The sequence below is a fragment of the Electrona antarctica genome, assembly GCF_951216825.1.
Source record: "Electrona antarctica genome assembly, chromosome: 5".
In the NCBI taxonomy this organism is placed as follows: domain Eukaryota; kingdom Metazoa; phylum Chordata; class Actinopteri; order Myctophiformes; family Myctophidae; genus Electrona; species Electrona antarctica.
Window position 1 is genome coordinate 7,789,008 of NC_136810.1, and position 20,000 is coordinate 7,809,007.

General features: G+C 45.0%; 1 protein-coding gene across 1 annotated transcript; it reads left to right on the forward strand.

The window, feature by feature from the left end:
• The first annotated feature begins 587 nt into the window (after positions 1-587).
• LOC306923441 (uncharacterized protein) lies at positions 588-13,133 on the forward strand. The gene is made up of 13 exons (XM_079501540.1): positions 588-971; positions 3,030-3,410; positions 4,960-5,055; positions 5,366-5,599; positions 6,599-6,749; positions 7,032-7,091; positions 7,177-7,247; positions 8,460-8,759; positions 9,644-9,739; positions 10,175-10,325; positions 10,584-10,643; positions 10,729-11,882; positions 12,712-13,133. Exons 1-12 carry the CDS (start codon positions 750-752, stop codon positions 11,382-11,384), a joined length of 2,478 nt encoding a protein of 825 aa, XP_079357666.1. The 5' UTR covers positions 588-749; the 3' UTR covers positions 11,385-11,882; positions 12,712-13,133.
• Positions 13,134-20,000: the final 6,867 nt, after the last annotated feature.

Genomic DNA, 20,000 nt, shown 5'->3' on the forward strand with positions numbered 1-20,000 from the left:
TGTCCCATTTGTCTCCTTTTATGATGATTTCCTGTTTTTTTGTTATATAAAGTGTATAGCCTATTTGTACGTCTCTAAATGTTATGATGAATTGAAAACGGTGGACCCTGTTGTAAACAAGTGTAATGCTTTATGGTGTCGTCCACAGTTGTATTGAGTGAAATGTACCTATTATTCCGCATACTGTTAATAAATACTAAAATCAAATACTTCGTTCAATCAAAAGTCACCATTAATGCACACAGCTGGCATGCTGTGGCTGTGTGGTACCACACCGCCCTCTAGTGGTGGCACAGAGGAGTTATACAGCTTTAATGGAGGAGGAGGAAGAAGTCATTTTCTGCTGATATGAAAATGAAATGAACTTTCTGGATATTATAGATAAGATAGTTGAAGAATAACAACACTCTCATTACCAAAATACCAAACATTTAACAAAATATATATAACATATATAACAACCCAACAGCCTTCTCGTCGCACCTTTTGGGTTTGTTTTCATAGACCTGACCGCTTGTTTCTCCCGTGACATCCGATCTGGCAACACACTGGTTAGGGAGTTCCATAGAGTATATAAGGGGGGGGGAGTTCAGAGGAAACCTAAATGTGTTTGTTTCTGTGTTTCAGCCTCGCTCAGAGTCAGACCTCCTGTTTTTATGAGAGAACTTCTAGTTCTGGGAACTCGCGAGTCTCGCGTTAGTCTCAGTCAACAGTCATTCTCCACAGAGAGGTGATCATCAGTCAGTAAAATGTCTCTAGTCGTGGACCAGGACCAGTTGTTCAGTTGTTCTCTGTGCGTGGAGGTGCTGAAGGAGCCAGTGACTCTGCCTTGCGGACACAGCTACTGCTTCGGCTGCATCGAAGGAGCCTGGGACCAGGAGGCCGAGGAGAAGAGCCTGCCCAGCTGTCCTCAGTGTGGAGAGACCTTCTGTCCACGGCCTGCTCTGAGGACGAACCACATGCTGGCTGAGGTGATCATTCTGATGATGACCATCAGAGAGAGACATGAAGTACTTGGACTTGGATCCAGTCGCCCAGCGTCTTGGAGTTTAGTTAAAATAGTCTTTGTACTTTCTCACTTGGGGTCCGTATATCTACATAAACGTTCAGAGTTCAAATATAAAGTGCTAAACCCATGACCACAGATGTCTTAATTATGTACGGTCGCTCAGAAGTATCTGTATATTTCTTATTGTTCAATAAAAAGCCTTTTAATCCGATCGGTGGCCATTTTCTCTGTATACTTTAAACTGCGCGACCCTATCGTTTGGGAGGTGTATTGCACTCTGATATGTTAACTCTTTGAGGAAAAATAGACACTGATGGGATTAAAATGCGTTTTATTGAACAATACGGACTATACGGGTACTTCTGATCATCCGTATATGATTGTAACATCAGTGCCCATTGGGAAGGTTGTTTATATTTTAAATATGAACGTTTATGTAGATGTACAGAGCCCAAGTGCGAAAGTACAAAGGCTATTTTGAACTAAACTCCAAAGACTTTAATAAAATATAAGTATTAATGCTAGAGCTGAATAATAATGACTTTACTGAACACTTGGTTAGAATGATATCATTTAGATAGATAGATAGATACTTTATTAATCCAATCCCCGAGGGGAAATTGAAGTGTTACAACAGCAGCAACAGGCAGCCAGCTTCATGCGGCGCCAAGACTTCATCTCCGTTGTGTGTGTGTGTGTGTGTGTGTGTGTGTGTGTGTGTGTGTGTGTGTGTGTGTGTGTGTGTGTGTGTGTGTGTGTGTGTGTGTGTGTGTGTGTGTGTGTGTGTGTGTGTGTGTGTGTGTGTGTGTGTGTGTGTGTGTGTGTGTGTGTGTGTGTGTGTGTGTGTGTGTGTGTGTGTGTGTGTGTGTGTGTGTGTGTGTGTGTGTGTGTGTGTGTGTGTGTGTGTGTGTGTGTGTGTGTGTGTGTGTGTGTGTGTGTGTGTGTGTGTGTGTGTGTGTGTGTGTGTGTGTGTGTGTGTGTGTGTGTGTGTGTGTGTGTGTGTGTGTGTGTGTGTGTGTGTGTGTGTGTGTGTGTGTGTGTGTGTGTGTGTGTGTGTGTGTGTGTGTGTGTGTGTGTGTGTGTGTGTGTGTGTGTGTGTGTGTGTGTGTTGGCCTGGAGAGTTTTTCTGTAATGCATGCATGCAAGGTCAGTTCTCGTGGTGGAAGTCCATGTTTTTTCTTTTTGTCTCTTTTTCTTTTCTATTTTTCATTTTAAGGTGTGGCAGTCTATTGTGATAGTAAACAATGAACCTAGCGTTTAAACACATGCTCTCTATCTTCCATTTTAACATTGTGGTCAAGGGAAAACATGAGGAAAAATGACCAGGATGGTTGGGTCGTCAAACTAGGTCACGTGCTACAGGCTGATCATCTGAAATCAGTACATAGTCTCTCTGTTCCAGTGTCATGTTCAGGAAGTGAACGGTACCTTGAGCTGCCCTGATGCATAGTTGTGAGCCTGTAAAAAAGACGGAAAAGAAAATAGACCACTATGTTATTTTTGGCTTTTGGCTCTGAAGATGTAAGGATGTACTGTTTACACGTTGGAAAGAATGTATAGCATCATTAATGCTGAAATAAATGTTCATTTTAAATAAGTCTGAATACTTATGTAAGACATGTTCAGATAGTTAACATTCCTATGATCCTGGACGTGTACAGTACATAGAATGACTAGAGATTCCTGTTGGCTTAGTTTACAACTTAGGCATTTATCCCAGACACTCTTAAAATCCAGAGCGACTTACATTAAGCATTACTTTAGTTGTCATCAGTGAGTGAGCTTTACACACACCAGCAGGCTAAGGGACAGCTGTTCTTTCTCAGGAAAGACTGACTGTGCAAAAACCCTCAGCACACACTTTGCACTTTCACTGATATTTGTGCCCTGGCTGTTATTGTTTTTAAAGAGTGATTTTAGGTTGTCTTGTATTGCAGTGGAGCTTCCGAGTGTATGTTTTCCACATGTACCTAACCAGTGCATCTACGTGACAATAAAGTGAATCTGAATCTATTTGCAGCATGTGGAGAAACTGAGGACTCCAGATGTTCAGCGGTCTTCTGTCTCTGCCGCTCCGCTCTACGCCGGCCCTGCGGACGTAGCCTGTGACCTCTGCCCCGAAAGCAGACGCCACAAAGCTGTGATGTCCTGTCTGGGGTGTGAGGTGTCCTACTGCGACAATCATCACCAGCTTCACCTCAGTGTCACAGCGTGGAAGAAGCACAAGCTGGTCCCGGCCACGCGCGCGGCCCGCCTGCACCACAGCATGTGCTCCAGACACCACATGGAGGTGGAGGTGTTCTGTCGCACGGACCAGCAGTTCATCTGCTACCTGTGTGCCATGCAGGAACACAAGGGCCACGACACGATGTCAGCGGCCGTGGAGATGAGCCACAGACAGGTACCGTAGAGAGGAGCCACAGACAGGTACCGTAGAGAGGAGCCACAGACAGGTACCGTAGAGAGGAGCCACAGACAGGTACCGTAGAGAGGAGCCACAGACAGGTACCGTAGAGAGGAGCCACAGACAGGTACCGTAGAGAGGAGCCACAGACAGGTACCGTAGAGAGGAGCCACAGACAGGTACCGTAGAGAGGAGCCACAGACAAGTACCGTAGAGAGGAGCCACAGACAGGTACCGTAGAGAGGAGCCACAGACAGGTACCGTAGAGAGGAGCCACAGACAGGTACCGTAGAGAGGAGCCACAGACAGGTACCGTAGAGAGGAGCCACAGACAGGTACCGTAGAGAGGAGCCACAGACAGGTACCGTAGAGAGGAGCCACAGACAGGTACCGTAGAGAGGAGCCACAGACAGGTACCGTAGAGAGGAGCCACAGACAGGTACCGTAGAGAGGAGCCACAGACAGGTACCGTAGAGAGGAGCCACAGACAGGTACCGTAGAGAGGAGCCACAGACAGGTACCGTAGAGAGGAGCCACAGACAGGTACCGTAGAGAGGAGCCACAGACAGGTACCGTAGAGAGGAGCCACAGACAGGTACCGTAGAGAGGAGCCACAGACAGGTACCGTAGAGAGGAGCCACAGACAGGTACCGTAGAGAGGAGCCACAGACGGGTACCGTAGAGAGGAGCCACAGACGGGTACCGTAGAGAGGAGCCACAGACGGGTACCGTAGAGAGGAGCCACAGACGGGTACCGTAGAGAGGAGCCACAGACAGGTACCGTAGAGAGGAGCCACAGACCGGTACCGTAGAGAGGAGCCACAGACAGGTACCGTAGAGAGGAGCCACAGACAGGTACCGTAGAGAGGAGCCACAGACCGGTACCGTAGAGAGGAGCCACAGACAGGTACCGTAGAGAGGAGCCACAGACAGGTACCGTAGAGAGGAGCCACAGACAGGTACCGCCAGGCAATGTAGGAGTTCAGGCATTCAGTTTAAGGTTGACTCGGTTCCACAGAAACAATTTGTGAAAATAGCAGATCTACAAGCTCACAACGCCTCTCAACACGATGAGGTGTGAGCTTGTAGATCTGCTATTTTCACAATGTTTGAGCAAACATCTCATTTTTCATGCATGAGAAGGCAGACTTCCCGGTTAGACGAAGAAGAATCACACATTAGTGCTGCACGATTCTTGCTCAATACTGTGAATCTAGATTTTCCTCGACAAGAATTGAGATCACGATTGTCATTTTTTCCATGAAAATATTTATTCAAAAAGCATAAACAAAAACATAAGAGTAACTAAAATGAATTGGACAGCCATCTAGTGCTGCACCGTTCTTCACAAAATGAGATTGCATACAGTAGGTGTCTGAATCTAGATCTCAATCTTTTTTTTTTTTTGATTCAGATTCATTGAGCAGCACTATCACACATCAAAGAGAGAGTAGCAGAGCTGCCCTGCTATCGGTGTATAAATGAACGTATTGTGTCAACTGTGTCTTCACGTTGTGTGTGTGTGAATCCAAACGTTCTCTTGCAGAAACAGTTGGGGACGAGTCGGCAAAACCTCCAGCAGAAGATCCAGGAGAGAAAGAAGGAAGTGAAAGAGCTGAGAGAGGTCAAGGAGACCCTGAAGGTCAGAGTTAGCTAATAGTTCCTGATGTTCTGTTACTTACTGTGACTACTCAGTAGTTCCTGATGTTCTGTAGTCCATAGAATATTATGTACAGTGACAAATATCACCCTTGAAATTAAACAGTTTTAGAACCACTGGTATTGTAATTGTATAACAAACATGAAGTCCACATACGGTTGTGATGGAACCGATTCTGGATCCAACCCACTGCACCAAGTGACACCAAGCACCTGTGTCGTGCGCGTGCGTGTGTGTGTGTGTGCGTGCGTGCGTGTGTGTGTGCGTGACTGTGTGCATGTGTGTTAAGCAGAGCTCTGCAGAAGCAGCCGTGGAGGCCAGTGAGCAGATGTTCTCAGAGATGAAAGCGAGCGTGGACAGAAGACACAGCCAGGTTAAAGACATGATCAGACAGCAGGAGAAGACAGCCGTGTCCCAGGTTGAGGATGTCCTGAGACAGCTGGAGGAAGACATCGCACAGCTGGAGAGGACACAGGCTGAGCTGGACCAGCTGTCCCACACTGATGACATAGCGCATTTCATTCAGGTTCTGTCCCACACTGATGACATCATTCAGGTTCTGTCACACACTAATGACATCATGCATTTCAGGTTTAGGTTAAACCAGAGCCATATAATAGAAGAGTTGCGTTATTGAGGGGGCACGGAACAGCCCGGTCACGTGATCCCGGAAGCGCTCGGGCGCACAGCTGCGCTCTCATGGAGAGCCTGATTAGGGACCCCAGGCTGTCCCTATTCAGGCTCTCCGTCTTTTTAGCAAATCTAGAACTTCCTGTTTGAGAGCTAGCAAATTTAAGACATCCGGTTGCTTTCAGAATAAAGCGTCGTAAATTAAATAATTATTACATTACATTATTAGTATTATTATTACATTACAGTTATGGTGAAGACACACATTATGTTTCTGTGTAAAAATAAGTAATTAAATAACGTAAAAAAGTTGTAAACTGTATGCCTTTTTCTTTCCATTGAAAGTGTACACTGTTATATTAGCAATGATTAATTAAAAGGTATTTAAATTTGCTAGCTCTCAAACAGGAAGTTCTAGATTTGCCAAAAAGACGGAGCCATGTGGATCCATGCAGTCTGTCAACATCCGGCGCACAAACTGTCCCTAATCGGCGTCCCCAGTAGCGCTAGATGCCGCCATTACGCAGGCCCCATGAAGTCAACGGAGTTTGCAGAAATCTGTTTTTTCTAAGGCTCTGGGTTAAACCATGTAACCACTTTAAACCTAAATATGTTGGTTATTTGACAATAGCAGATCTACAAGCTCACAACGTGTCACCAATGGACACGTTTGACCTTGTACTGTACATATTGTATTGTGCTATTTAAAAAAAGAAAAGTGTAATATCTTTGAAACATTTTAATAACACAAACCTTGTCTGGCAGACAATATTTTCTGATGGGGGTCTGGGGGCCAAATACATATTAATTGAATGGCCCTTGGTATGAAAAGGATTACGAAGCAATATTACAAAAATAATTTGTATTAATACTATTATTTATTTGTTCTCTCCAGAGCGTCCAGAGTGCGTCCAGCTCCAGTGGACCTCCAGTCTTACCCAGTGATGTCGTGTCCACTCTGAGCTCCTTCACTCAGCTGAGAGAAGATGTGTCTGCTCTGAGAGATGACCTGGACCTGGTCCTCACCACACCCTGGACACACACAGGTTGCACACGCACGCACGCACGCACGCGCACACACACACACACACACACACACACATGTCAGATCAACCAGCTATCATAGTAAACAGTGGATTGTTAAAGTCAGAAACAGTTGGCTGTCACGCTCGATACGTTCCGAAAATTCACACTTTGAGAAACAATGCTTTAGTTGAGGTCATTCTTCAGAGTGTTCTTCATCTGACTCATGTCTTGTGTCTCCAGAGTGTTTAGTTGAGGTCATTCTTCAGAGTGTTCTTCATCTGACTCATGTCTTGTGTCTCCAGAGTCTCCAGCTGATGTTTCTCATCCAGCAGAGCCTCAGACCAGAGAGGAACTCTTACAATGTGAGTCCATGTTCAGGTTGAGTGTTTTCTGACAAACAGCTTGATGACACTGACGTTCATCATGTTTTGTTGTGTGTTCTCACAGATTCCTGTCCGCTCTCATTGGATGCAAACACAGTACACGACAACCTCGTCCTGTCAGAGGAGAACAGGAAGGTGACGCGACAGAAAACTCAGCACCCTGACCACCCAAAGAGATTTTTATTTTACCGTCAGGTGTTGTGTAAGGAGGCTCTGACTGAACGCTGTTACTTGGAAGTAGAATGGAATGAGGGTGAATGGGTTTATATAGCAGTCTGTTATGATGATGTCAACAAACATGAGCGTTTTCAGTCAAGCTTTGGATTCAATTCAAAATCCTGGTGTTTAAGATGCGTAGGTGACGACTGCTGGTTCACACACAACGGCATCGATACCAAAGTGTCAAAGCCTGCTAGTTACACCAGAGATGTTAATATCAATCCCACAAGTGGTCGTACAGATGGGTATTATATGCATAGTTTCACTTCCACCAGGGTGGGGGTGTTCCTGTACCACAAGGCAGGGACTCTGTCCTTCTACAGTGTTGGTGACAACACAACAACCCTCCTCCACACAGTTCACACCACCTTCACACATCCTCTCTACGCAGGGATAGGGCTTCATGGTCCCTCTGATTACACAATAGTTAAGAGTCATGGTAAAAGTTGTGGTAGCTACAGCAACAAGGCTGTAGCTCATACAGCAGAGGTGTGTAAGATATGGTAGGCATGTTTAAAGACACTTGATCCTGGTATTCAGTTGAAAACCTCACCAGTGTTCTGTAGGGAAAGAGAAGATCATAATGTATAGGAACTACTTGGTGGATTAATTGGTAGATGATAGTTATGCTTTGATTGTTTATTTTCACATAAAGAAAAGATACCAAATTGTCAAATACAAAAAAAACAGGCAAACATTGTGAAAATAGCTGATCTACAATCTATTTTTTTTTTCTTATTTTTTTTTTTTACTGCATTGCACTGCGAGGCGTTGTGAGCTTGTAGATCGTCTATTTTCACAACATTTACCCCTGTCTTTATTTGACAATTTGTCCAATTTGGTAAATAAAGAGCTCTTAAGCATTACTTTAGTTGTCATCAGTGAGTGAGCTTTACACACACCAGCAGGCTAAGGGACAGCTGTTCTTTCTCAGGAAAGACTGACTGTGCAAAAACCCTCAGCACACACTTTGCACTTTCACTGATATTTGTGCCCTGGCTGTTATTGTTTTTAAAGAGTGATTTTAGGTTGTCTTGTATTGCAGTGGAGCTTCCGAGTGTATGTTTTCCACATGTACCTAACCAGTGCATCTACGTGACAATAAAGTGAATCTGAATCTACTTGCAGCTTGTGGAGAAACTGAGGACTCCAGATGTTCAGCGGTCTTCTGTCTCTGCCGCTCCGCTCTACGCCGGCCCTGCGGACGTAGCCTGTGATCTCTGCATCAAGCATCTCCACAACCAGAAGCACAAGCTGGTCCCGGCCACGCGCGCGGCCCGCCTGCACCACAGCATGTGCTCCAGACACCACAAGCCCATGGAGGTGTTCTGTCGCACGGACCAGCAGTTCATCTGCTACCTGTGTGCCATGGTTGAACACAAGGGCCACGACACGATGTCAGCGGCCGCGGAGATGAGCCACAGACAGGTACCGTAGAGAGGAGCCACAGACAGGTACCGTAGAGAGGAGCCACAGACAGGTACCGTAGAGAGGAGCCACAGACAGGTACCGTAGAGAGGAGCCACAGACAGGTACCGTAGAGAGGAGCCACAGACAGGTACCGTAGAGAGGAGCCACAGACAGGTACCGTAGAGAGGAGCCACAGACGGGTACCGTAGAGAGGAGCCACAGACGGGTACCGTAGAGAGGAGCCACAGACGGGTACCGTAGAGAGGAGCCACAGACGGGTACCGTAGAGAGGAGCCACAGACAAGTACCGTAGAGAGGAGCCACAGACGGGTACCGCCAGGCAATGTAGGAGTTCAGGCATTCAGTTTAAGGTTGACTCGGTTCCACAGATACAATTTGTGAAAATAGCCGATCTACAAGCTCACAACGCCTCTCAACCCGAGGAGGTGTGAGCTTGTAGATCTGCTATTTTCACAATGTTTGAGCAATTTTTCATGCATGAGAAGGCAGACTTCCCGGTTAGACGAAGAAGAATCACACATTAGTGCTGCACGATTCTTGCTCAACTGTGAATCTAGATTTTCCTCGACAAGAATTGAGATCACGATTCTCACACGATTGTCATTTTTTCCATGAAAATATTTATTCAAAAAGCATAAACATAAGAGTAACTAAAATGAATTGGACAGCCATCTAGTGCTGCACCGTTCTTCACAAAATGAGATTGCATACAGTAGGTGTCTGAATCTAGATCTCAATCTTTTTTTTTTATTCATTGAGCAGCACTATCACACATCAAAGAGAGTAGCAGAGCTGCCCTGCTATCGGTGTATAAATGAACGTATTGTGTCAACTGTGTCTTCACGTTGTGTGTGTGTGTGAATCCAAACGTTCTCTTGCAGAAACAGTTGGGGACGAGTCAGCAAAACCTCCAGCAGAAGATCCAGGAGAGAAAGAAGGAAGTGAAAGAGCTGAGAGAGGTCAAGGAGACCCTGAAGGTTAGAGTTCACATCAGGCTAGCTAATAGTTCCTGATGTTCTGTTACTTACTGTGACTACTCAGTAGTTCCTGATGTTCTGTAGTCCATAGAATATTATGTACAGTGACAAATATCACCCTTGAAATTAAACAGTTTTAGAACCACTGGTATTGTAATTGTATAACAAACATGAAGTCCACATACGGTTGTGATGGAACCGATTCTGGATCCAACCCACTGCACCAAGTGACACCAAGCTCCTGTTAAAAAAAGAAAAGTGTAATATCTTTGAAACATTTTAATAACACAAACCTTGTCTGGCAGACAATATTTTCTGATGGGGGTCTGGGGGCCAAATACATATTAATTTAATGGCCCTTGGTATGAAAAGGATTACGAAGCAATATTACAATAATAATTTGTATTAATACTATTATTTATGTGTTCTCTCCAGAGCGTCCAGAGTGCGTCCAGCTCCAGTGGACCTCCAGTCTTACCCAGTGATGTCGTGTCCACTCTGAGCTCCTTCACTCAGCTGAGAGAAGATGTGTCTGCTCTGAGAGATGACCTGGACCTGGTCCTCACCACACCCTGGACACACACAGGTTACACGCGCACACACACACACACACACACATGTCAGATCAACCAGCCATCATAGTAAACAGTGGATTGTTAAAGTCAGAAACAGTTGGCTGTCACGCTCGATACGTTCCGAAAATTCACACTTTGAGAAACAATGCTTTAGTTGAGGTCATTCTTCAGAGTGTTCTTCATCTGACTCATGTCTTGTGTCTCCAGAGTGTTTAGTTGAGGTCATTCTTCAGAGTGTTCTTCATCTGACTCATGTCTTGTGTCTCCAGAGTCTCCAGCTGATGTTTCTCATCCAGCAGAGCCTCAGACCAGAGAGGAACTCTTACAATGTGAGTCCATGTTCAGGCTGAGTGTTTTCTGACCAACAGCTTGATGACACTGACGTTCATCATGTGTTGTCGTGTGTTCTCACAGATTCCTGTCCGCTCTCATTGGATAAGAACACAGTACAAGAAAACCTCGTCCTGTCAGAGGAGAACAGGAAGGTGACCAGAGAGAAAAGCCCCCGACAGTACCATGACCATCCAAGGAGATTTTCATTTTACCGCCAGGTGTTGTGTAGGGAGGCTCTGACTGAACGCTGTTACCTGGAGGTAGAATGGAATGAGGCTGAATGGGTTTATATAGCAGTCTGTTATGATGACGTCAACAAACATGAGCGTTTTCAGTCAGGCCTTGGATTCAATTCAAAGTCCTGGTGTTTAAGATGCTTAGGTGACGACTGCTGGTTCACACACAACGGCATTGATACCAAAGTGACAAAGCCTACTAGTTACACCAGAGATGTTAATACCAAGCCCACAGGTGGTCGTACAGATGGGTCGTTTACGTATAGTTTCACTTTCACCAGGGTGGGGGTGTTCCTGGACCACAAGGCAGGGACTCTGTCCTTCTACAGTGTTGGTGACAACACAACAACCCTCCTCCACACAGTTCACACCACCTTCACACATCCTCTCTACGCAGGGATAGGGCTTCACGGTCCCTCTGATTACACAAGAGTTGTTAATCTTAGTAAGAACATATATGAGAATGTAACTCATACAGCAGAGGTGTGTAAGATATGGTAGGCATGTTTAAAGACACCTGATCCTGGTATTCAGTTGAAAACCTCACCAGTGTTCTGTAGGGAAAGAGAAGATCATAATGTATAGGAACTACTTGGTGGATTAATTGGTAGATGATAGTTATGCTTTGATTGTTTATTTTCACATAAAGAAAAGATACCAAATTGTCAAATACCGTACATTTAATACGTAAATAAACAGGCAAACATTGTGAAAATAGCTGATCTACAATCTATTTTTTTTTCTTTTTTTTTTTTTACTGCATTGCACTGCGAGGCGTTGTGAGCTTGTAGATCGTCTATTTTCACAACATTTACCCCTGTCTTTATTTGACAATTTGTCCAATTTGATAAATAAAGAGCTCTTAAAAGACATTCAATTGTAACTTTATAAATGTGCAGATGTCCTCTCTATACACTTACTGTATACTGTATAATTACACTGTATACACATTAAGATCCCTCTTTGTGAACCACTGCTGTACTGTAGGCTCTTCTTCAGGTCACTGTACTGTAGGCTCTTCTTCAGGTCACTGCTGTACTGTAGGCTCTTCAGGTCACTGTACTGTAGGCTCTTCTTCAGGTCACTGTACTGTAGGCTCTTCTTCAGGTCACTGTACTGTAGGCTCTTCTTCAGGTCACTGTACTGTAGGCTCTTCTTCAGGTCACTACTGTAGGCTCTTCTTCAGGTCACTGCTGTACTGTAGGCTCTTCTTCAGGTCACTGCTGTACTGTAGGCTCTTCTTCAGGTCACTGTACTGTAGGCTCTTCTTCAGGTCACTGTACTGTAGGCTCTTCTTCAGGTCACTGTACTGTAGGCTCTTCTTCAGGTCACTGCTGTACTGTAGGCTCTTCAGGTCACTGTACTGTAGGCTCTTCTTCAGGTCACTGTACTGTAGGCTCTTCTTCAGGTCACTGCTGTACTGTAGGCTCTTCTTCAGGTCACTGTACTGTAGGCTCTTCTTCAGGTCACTGTACTGTAGGCTCTTCTTCAGGTCACTGCTGTACTGTAGGCTCTTCAGGTCACTGTACTGTAGGCTCTTCTTCAGGTCACTGCTGTACTGTAGGCTCTTCTTCAGGTCACTGCTGTACTGTAAGCTCTTCTTCAGGTCACTGTACTGTAGGCTCTTCTTCAGGTCACTGCTGTACTGTAGGCTCTTCTTCAGGTCACTGTACTGTAGGCTCTTCTTCAGGTCACTGCTGTACTGTAGGCTCTTCTTCAGGTCACTGCTGTACTGTAGGCTCTTCTTCAGGTCACTGTACTGTAGGCTCTTCTTCAGGTCACTGTACTGTAGGCTCTTCAGGTCACTGTACTGTAGGCTCTTCTTCAGGTCACTGTACTGTAGGCTCTTCAGGTCACTGCTGTACTGTAGGCTCTTCTTCAGGTCACTGTACTGTAGGCTCTTCTTCAGGTCACTGCTGTGCTGTAGGCTCTTCAGGTCACTGTGCTGTAGGCTCTTCAGGTCACTGTACTGTAGGCTCTTCAGGTCACTGTGCTGTAGGCTCTTCTTCAGGTCACTGTACTGTAGGCTCTTCTTCAGGTCACTGTACTGTAAGCTCTTCAGGTCACTGTACTGTAGGCTCTTCTTCAGGTCACTGCTGTACTGTAGGCTCTTCTTCAGGTCACTGTACTGTAGGCTCTTCAGGTCACTGTACTGTAGGCTCTTCTTCAGGTCACTGGGATGACAGGAATCACAACTTTAGAAGAGTGTTTCTGTCTGTATATTCTTGTAATAAAGGTTGGTAATGATGAGAGAGTTGTTGTTATTTTATACTGTCTTGATACAATCCAGAAAGTTGATTTCCTTTGTTTTCATCAGCAGAAAAACGTACTTGTCCTCCTTCTATTCCTGCCCTTTAAAACTGTAGAACCTCAACTACTCCTGTCACCAGTAGAGGGCGGTGCGGTGCCACACGGCCACAGCATGCCAGCTGTGTGCATTAAAGGGCCACTTTTGCAACCAGATCTTATTTCAATGATGTTTGGGAGACAATATCCTGGGGTTCTTATGTGGGCATGTATTTTTTTTGATATTTCAGTATTCCAAAATGTCACGGACACTGGGCTCACTTACTTCCTGGACTACATGTTGTCTCAGTAAGACAGCCCTCCCCCTATCCACAAGGAGGAGCAGAGGACCAAAGCATTATGGGACTTGTAGTGGTTCTGGTTGCAAAAGGGGTGAAGTGTCCCTTTAATGGTATTGATTGATTGCATTTTTCTTATTGTCAAATGAAATATTAAAACAGCACGATGTACAGTTAGGCATTTTGGTCCAAAGGGATTTCCGAAGAAAGACCTTGCGGTCTTGTTTCCATTCTGGTCCCAATGCACACACACACATACAGTCATGGACAAGAATCTAAAACAGTCATTTGTCACCTCCTCTCCCTCTGACCTGCTGACAGGTGAAATTTTAGGTCTGTTTTAAAGGAGGCCAGTGATTTGCTTGTTTTAAGGGAAGGGGGCAGGGCATTCCACACCTGAATAGCAGTGCTGCGGAAGGTGAATTTACCCATATTTGTTTTGTAAGTGGGCGGCACCAGATCATTGTTTACGCTACCTCTAGTTTTGTGGCTGTGGGTGTCGCTCACTTTTTTTTAAAGTAATCAGTCAAGTAAATGGGCATGGAGGGCATAGCTGCATGTACAATTTTGAATGTCAGACCCATTTTCAATGGTTTGACCCTGTCTTCTACCCAGAGCCAGCCAATGCTATCCAGATGCTCTGCATATAGGTGGGTCATTGGTCCCAGGCCTAGAAGAAGTCGAATTAGTTTGTTTTGGGAGATTTGGAGCTTGTTCTTCTGTGCCATTGAGATGTTAGAGAACCAGGATGTGCAAGCATAGTCAAAGATGGGCAGTATGAGTCACTGCTCCAGCTAAAGTCCTGAGAGCCCTTTTTTGTTAACAAAAGAGGAAATTCTGGCCAGGTAACAGGTAAAGTTCTAATGTTGACGGAACCAATAATTCAAGGTTCAAGATGCTCTTTATTGTTACATGTTGTGTCCACAAGACCTCCTCAGACACTGTAGCACTATGAGTAATAGTCATTCAACAAGATACATGTACAATATAGACCTCCTCAGACACTGTAGCACTATGAGTAATAGTCATTGAACGAGATAAACGTACAATATAGACCTCAGACACTGTAGCACTATGAGTAATAGTCATTGAACGAGATAAACGTACAATATAGACCTCCTCAGACACTAGCACTATGAGTAATAGTCATTGAACGAGATATACGTACAATATAGACCTCCTCAGACACTGTAGCACTATGAGTAATAGTCATTCAACGAGATAAACGTACAATATAGACCTCCTCAGACACTGTAGCACTATGAGTAATAGTCATTCAACGAGATAAACGTACAATATAGACCTCCTCAGATACTGTAGCACTATGAGTAATAGTCATTCAACAAGATAAAAGTACAATATAGACCTCAGACACTGTAGCACTATGAGTAATAGTCATTCAACAAGATAAAAGTACAATATAGACCTCCTCAGACACTGTAGCACTATGAGTAATAGTCATTCAACGAGATAAACGTACAATATAGACCTCCTCAGACACTGTAGCACTATGAGTAATAGTCATTGAACGAGATAAATGTACAATATAGACCTCAGATACTGTAGCACTATGAGTAATAGTCATTCAACGAGATAAATGTACAATATAGACCTCCTCAGACACTGTAGCACTATGAGTAATAGTCATTCAACGAGATAAAAGTATAATATAGACCTCAGACACTGTAGCACTATGAGTAATAGTCATTCAACGAGATAAAAGTATAATATAGACCTCCTCAGACACTGTAGCACTATGAGTAATAGTCATTCAACAAGATAAAAGTATAATATAGACCTCAGACACTGTAGCACTATGAGTAATAGTCATTCAACGAGATAAACGTACAATATAGACCTCCTCAGACACTGTAGCACTCAGCACTGCCCACTTTGACAGGCTGGAATGGCTTAGGGTCGACAGAGTACAGCAGGGTTCCCCAATTAATTTTCCTCAAGAGCCATATTTTGACTAGGGTACCAGGCGGGGGGTAAAGAGAGAGGGATTGAGAGAGCACGTGTGTGTGTGTGTGTGTGGGTGGGTGGGGGGCACTGGGGGGATGTGCGTGCGTGCATGCGTGTGCGTGTGTTTTGTGCGCGTGTGTGTGTTCATCCATGTGTTGTGGAGAGTGTGCTAGGCTTTTTCCCTTGGTGGAATAGTGCATCCTTAACCCCCACTCCCTCCACCCCCTCCTTCCCTCCCCACTTTACAGGAGACCCATACATCTAGACAGCCTTGCAGCAGAGTCTCTCTCACACACACACACACACGCACGCGCGCACACACACGCACACCATAGAGGTATTGACGCACGTGCACACACACACACACACACACACACACACACACAGGCTCACTCTTCTTTGATTGTTATCTTTGCTGCAAGTCAGCAATATTTTTGATCCAAAGGAGGCAGACAGAAAGGACACGAGTAAAACATGCAGGTAACTAGAAAAAGCACAGGTCTCCACCAGGAGGATAGGAGTGTGTGTGATGTTTTGCAAAATGTTAGTAATATAAACATGTTTGTGTGTGTGTGTGTGTGTGTGTGTTTGTGTGTGTGTGTGTGTGTGTGTGTGTGTGTGTGTATGTGACGCGACTTGGCCTGTTGTAGCGCCCTACAACAGGCCAAGTGGGAATATGCATGCACAGTTTCACCGCAATTGGACGCTGCGTTGAGGAGTTCATGATTTGCGGCATTTTGTTTGAAACCGTGCACTCCTGCAAACTTTGGTAGCCAATCTTAGCCAATCAGGATGGAGTCTGAAAATCTGAAAGACCCGTTTCGTTGAATGGCTCTAGAGAGACTGTGTACCAATTTGCGTGATGTTTGGACAAAATCTGTAGGTGTACTGTCCAAAAATAAGAGGCCAATGTGAAAACCTTGGGGCAGAGGTTCAGCTGTGGCATTCAGGGAGAGTATGGCTGCGATCAAGCCAACAGTGCCGGAGATTAGCTGTCCACAGACACACACACACACACACACACACACACACAGACGGAGTGCAAAACATACTGAAATGAAATGAAATCTATATTTACCCAGGGTATCTGGGCTAAGCTCAAGAACTTGTTTCCAGCCAGGCCCTGCTCATAGAACACATTTCATCGTAGTGGTTCAATGCCTTGTTCAAGGGCACTTCAGCGGTGGTAATTTTAACGTGTCGGACGGCTGATTCGAACTAGGAACCTTCCGGTATCAAGACCGTGCCGCTATCCGTTCGGCCACCGCTGCCAACTCCCCATGCCTTCGGCCTGGTGGAGACAACAAGCAGCGTGAGAGAGATAATTACAGTCTGGAAGAGTCTCCAGACAGACAGACAGACAGACAGAACCATAATTGTTGACCTACTGTACACCCCCCAACGTTATGGCATTCGGTGAATCTTTATCTGAATACAGAATCTAGAAATGTTGTTTTTTTTTGTTTTTTTTGTAATGTTTTTTTTTGTGGCTTTCGCCTTTATTTTATATATTTTATGGAGGGACAGACAGTAGGCTGACAGGAAATGGGGAGAGAGATGGGGGGGAAGACATGCAGTAAAGGCCGTCGGGATCGGGAGTCGAACCCGCGGCACACTGCCAGACTGGATTACCAGCCAAGGTGCCTGAACCATTGAGCTCTGGAAGTGTGCCCAGGCCGAAATGTTCTTTTGTTAACCGGAAATGTCACTGATTAGATTTTTAATGTGAATATCAGACTTCCCAAATATCAGTTCCCAATGCTTTCTGCCGCGCCAGGCCTATAAAGGACTCTTTGAAACGTGTGCTTTTGTATACGTATTGGCTGCGATTTCCCCCTGTGCTCTCGAAATACATTAGAAAGTGTCAGAAAGTCCTCATCACGATAGAATGGTTAAAGTAGAATTCATGCCCAGGCGGTGGCGTAACCGTCTGGGCACCCGACTGGTAATCCAGTCGCAGTGTGCCGCGGGTTCGACTCCCGAGCCCGACACGGCCTTTACTGCATGTCTTCCCCCATCTCTCTCCCGTTTCCTGTCAGCCTACTGTCTGTCCCTTCAAAAAAAACAATAAAAGGCGTAAGCCGCAAAAAAAATATCTAAAAAAAAAAAAAAAGTAGAATTCATCAGAAGATATGGATGGACCTGGTGGCCTTGTTGTCATAGAGACTGTATTACCCAGAAGGTTGTCCTTGTTGCGGCCATCCATCAACACTGATCCTCACCTATACTCTCCTATTAGATACATTTAGATAAGAGTCTAGAATCTAATATGTAGTAAAACCTCTTCATGTGCTAAAGTGCCCTATCCATCCATCCCCTCTGCCAGCATCCATAGTACAGTTGTCAGTTACTGCTGTGGTTCTCAATTTACAATTTAGGCATTTAGAAGATGCTCTTAACCCATTTTGACCTGAGATCAGATTCTAAAAATGTCTTCTACATCCTGACAGTTTTCTGAAAAAGCTATGTTTCTATGTCAGTTGTTCTTCGATTTAAAAAAAAATAGCAGACCTACAAGCTCATAGCGCGCCACTCGGTGGCGCGCTATGAGCTTGTAGATCTGCTATTTTTCAATAGCTAAAGCATAACATAATGCTATCACCAAAAGGGGTTCCCGCCCAAAATGTTAATCCAGAGCGATTTACGGTACAGTAAGCAAGAACAGCACATGGTAATTCATCAAATACATAGGAATAGTCATCAAGAATCATAAGCAAGCTACGTAAGAACCTAACATCCGTCTAACAGTAGAATATCTGTACAATGAAGCTATGATTATACAGTAGAGTGCTACGTCTACATAAAATGCTATCTAAATGACATAAGTTTAGCCTTTGCACGCCTGTAAGGTCGTCGGGGCTAGTGCAAGTGGGCACCCGCAGAAGAGAATATTTATGGAAAATTTAACTTTTCGTTATTTTTCAAAGAAAGCAATAAGGTACACCCGCACACTGTGTATCTGCTCGGCACAAGAGTATTGTCTTATTTAATGAAGCAACGTTTCGGTCACTAGGGACCTTCTAGGCACTAGGCACTAGGGACCTTCTAGGCACTAGGGACCTTCCTCATGCCTGAGGAAGGTCCCTAGTGACCGAAACGTTGCTTCATTAAATAAGACAATACTCTTGTGCCGAGCAGATACACAATGTGCGGGTGTACCTTATTGCTTTCATTGATGTTCACTGGCCTACGCACCTGTGCATACACCTGATTGCTAGGTGTGCGATAGTTTTCTCCTACATGTACATCTGCTATTCTTGAATAGCCAACGTATAAATAGATAAAGTGGTTAAAAGGATTGTGACCCCCAGAAATGACCCCTAGGGGGACCAACGTCTTACAGCATTAGAGGGATGAACCCCTGGTGCCCCTCTGCCAGCATCCATAGTACAGTACTGTATGTCAGTGTGTAGCCCCTCTGCCAGCATCCATAGTACAGGACTGTATGTCAGTGTGTAGCCCCTCTGCCAGCATCCATAGTACAGGACTGTATGTCAGTGTGTAGCCCCTCTGCCAGCATCCATAGTACAGGACTATGTCAGTGTGTAGCCCCTCTGCCAGCATCCATAGTACAGGACTGTATGTCAGTGTGTAGCCCCTCTGCCAGCATCCATAGTACAGTACTGTATGTCAGTGCCATCCCGACTGCCATCACTCACTGTTATACTTCAATAATTCACCAGCAGGTTCCTGGAGCTCTGTCTGCCTCAGAGCCCAGCAAGAACAAACACTCCCTCACCAGCAGGGTCCTGGAGGAGCTCTGTGGCAGTCTGCCTCAGAGCCCAGCAAGAACAAACACTCCCTCAGTCTGCCTCAGAGCCCAGCAAGAACAAACACTCCCTCAGTCTGCCTCAGAGCCCAGCAGGAACAAACACTCCCTCAGTCTGCCTCAGAGCCCAGCAAGAACAAACACTCCCTCAGTCTGCCTCAGAGCCCAGCAAGAACAAACACTCCCTCAGTCTGCCTCAGAGCCCAGCAAGAACAAACACTCCCTCAGTCTGCCTCAGAGCCCAGCAAGAACAAACACTCCCTCAGTCTGCCTCAGAGCCCAGCAAGAACAAACACTCCCTCGAATGCAGACATACATGAACATATGCATACACGCACGCACGCATGATGTCTATACTTCATCAAGATTTTATTTTTTCATGAATGCTATTTCATTTGCCATTTTTTTTTACCATAAGCCTAAAGCAGAACGTGATCCATTATGGGCTTGTAGATCAGCTCCGGTGCATGACACTGACACCAGTAACTAAGTGTAAATCAGGCATAACTCTGTCTAATCTCAAAACGTAACCCCATGGGAATCTTTTCCTAATTGTAAACGTATGTCAAAAACTCAAAATGTATGTGTAAAAGTGGCTATTTTGCAAATTCTGCTATTTGTGGGGACATGTGGTTCTCAGTAAACACGCATGCATGCACAAGGGTTTGTGTGCCGTTCACTATTGCTCATTGATGCTACAGCAGTCTTTCATATTTTATGCTATCTGGGGCGCATGCGCAATTGCGCTTGGAAGGTGTGGAATCTGAGAATCAATAATTCTTACAATATCTCATGTTC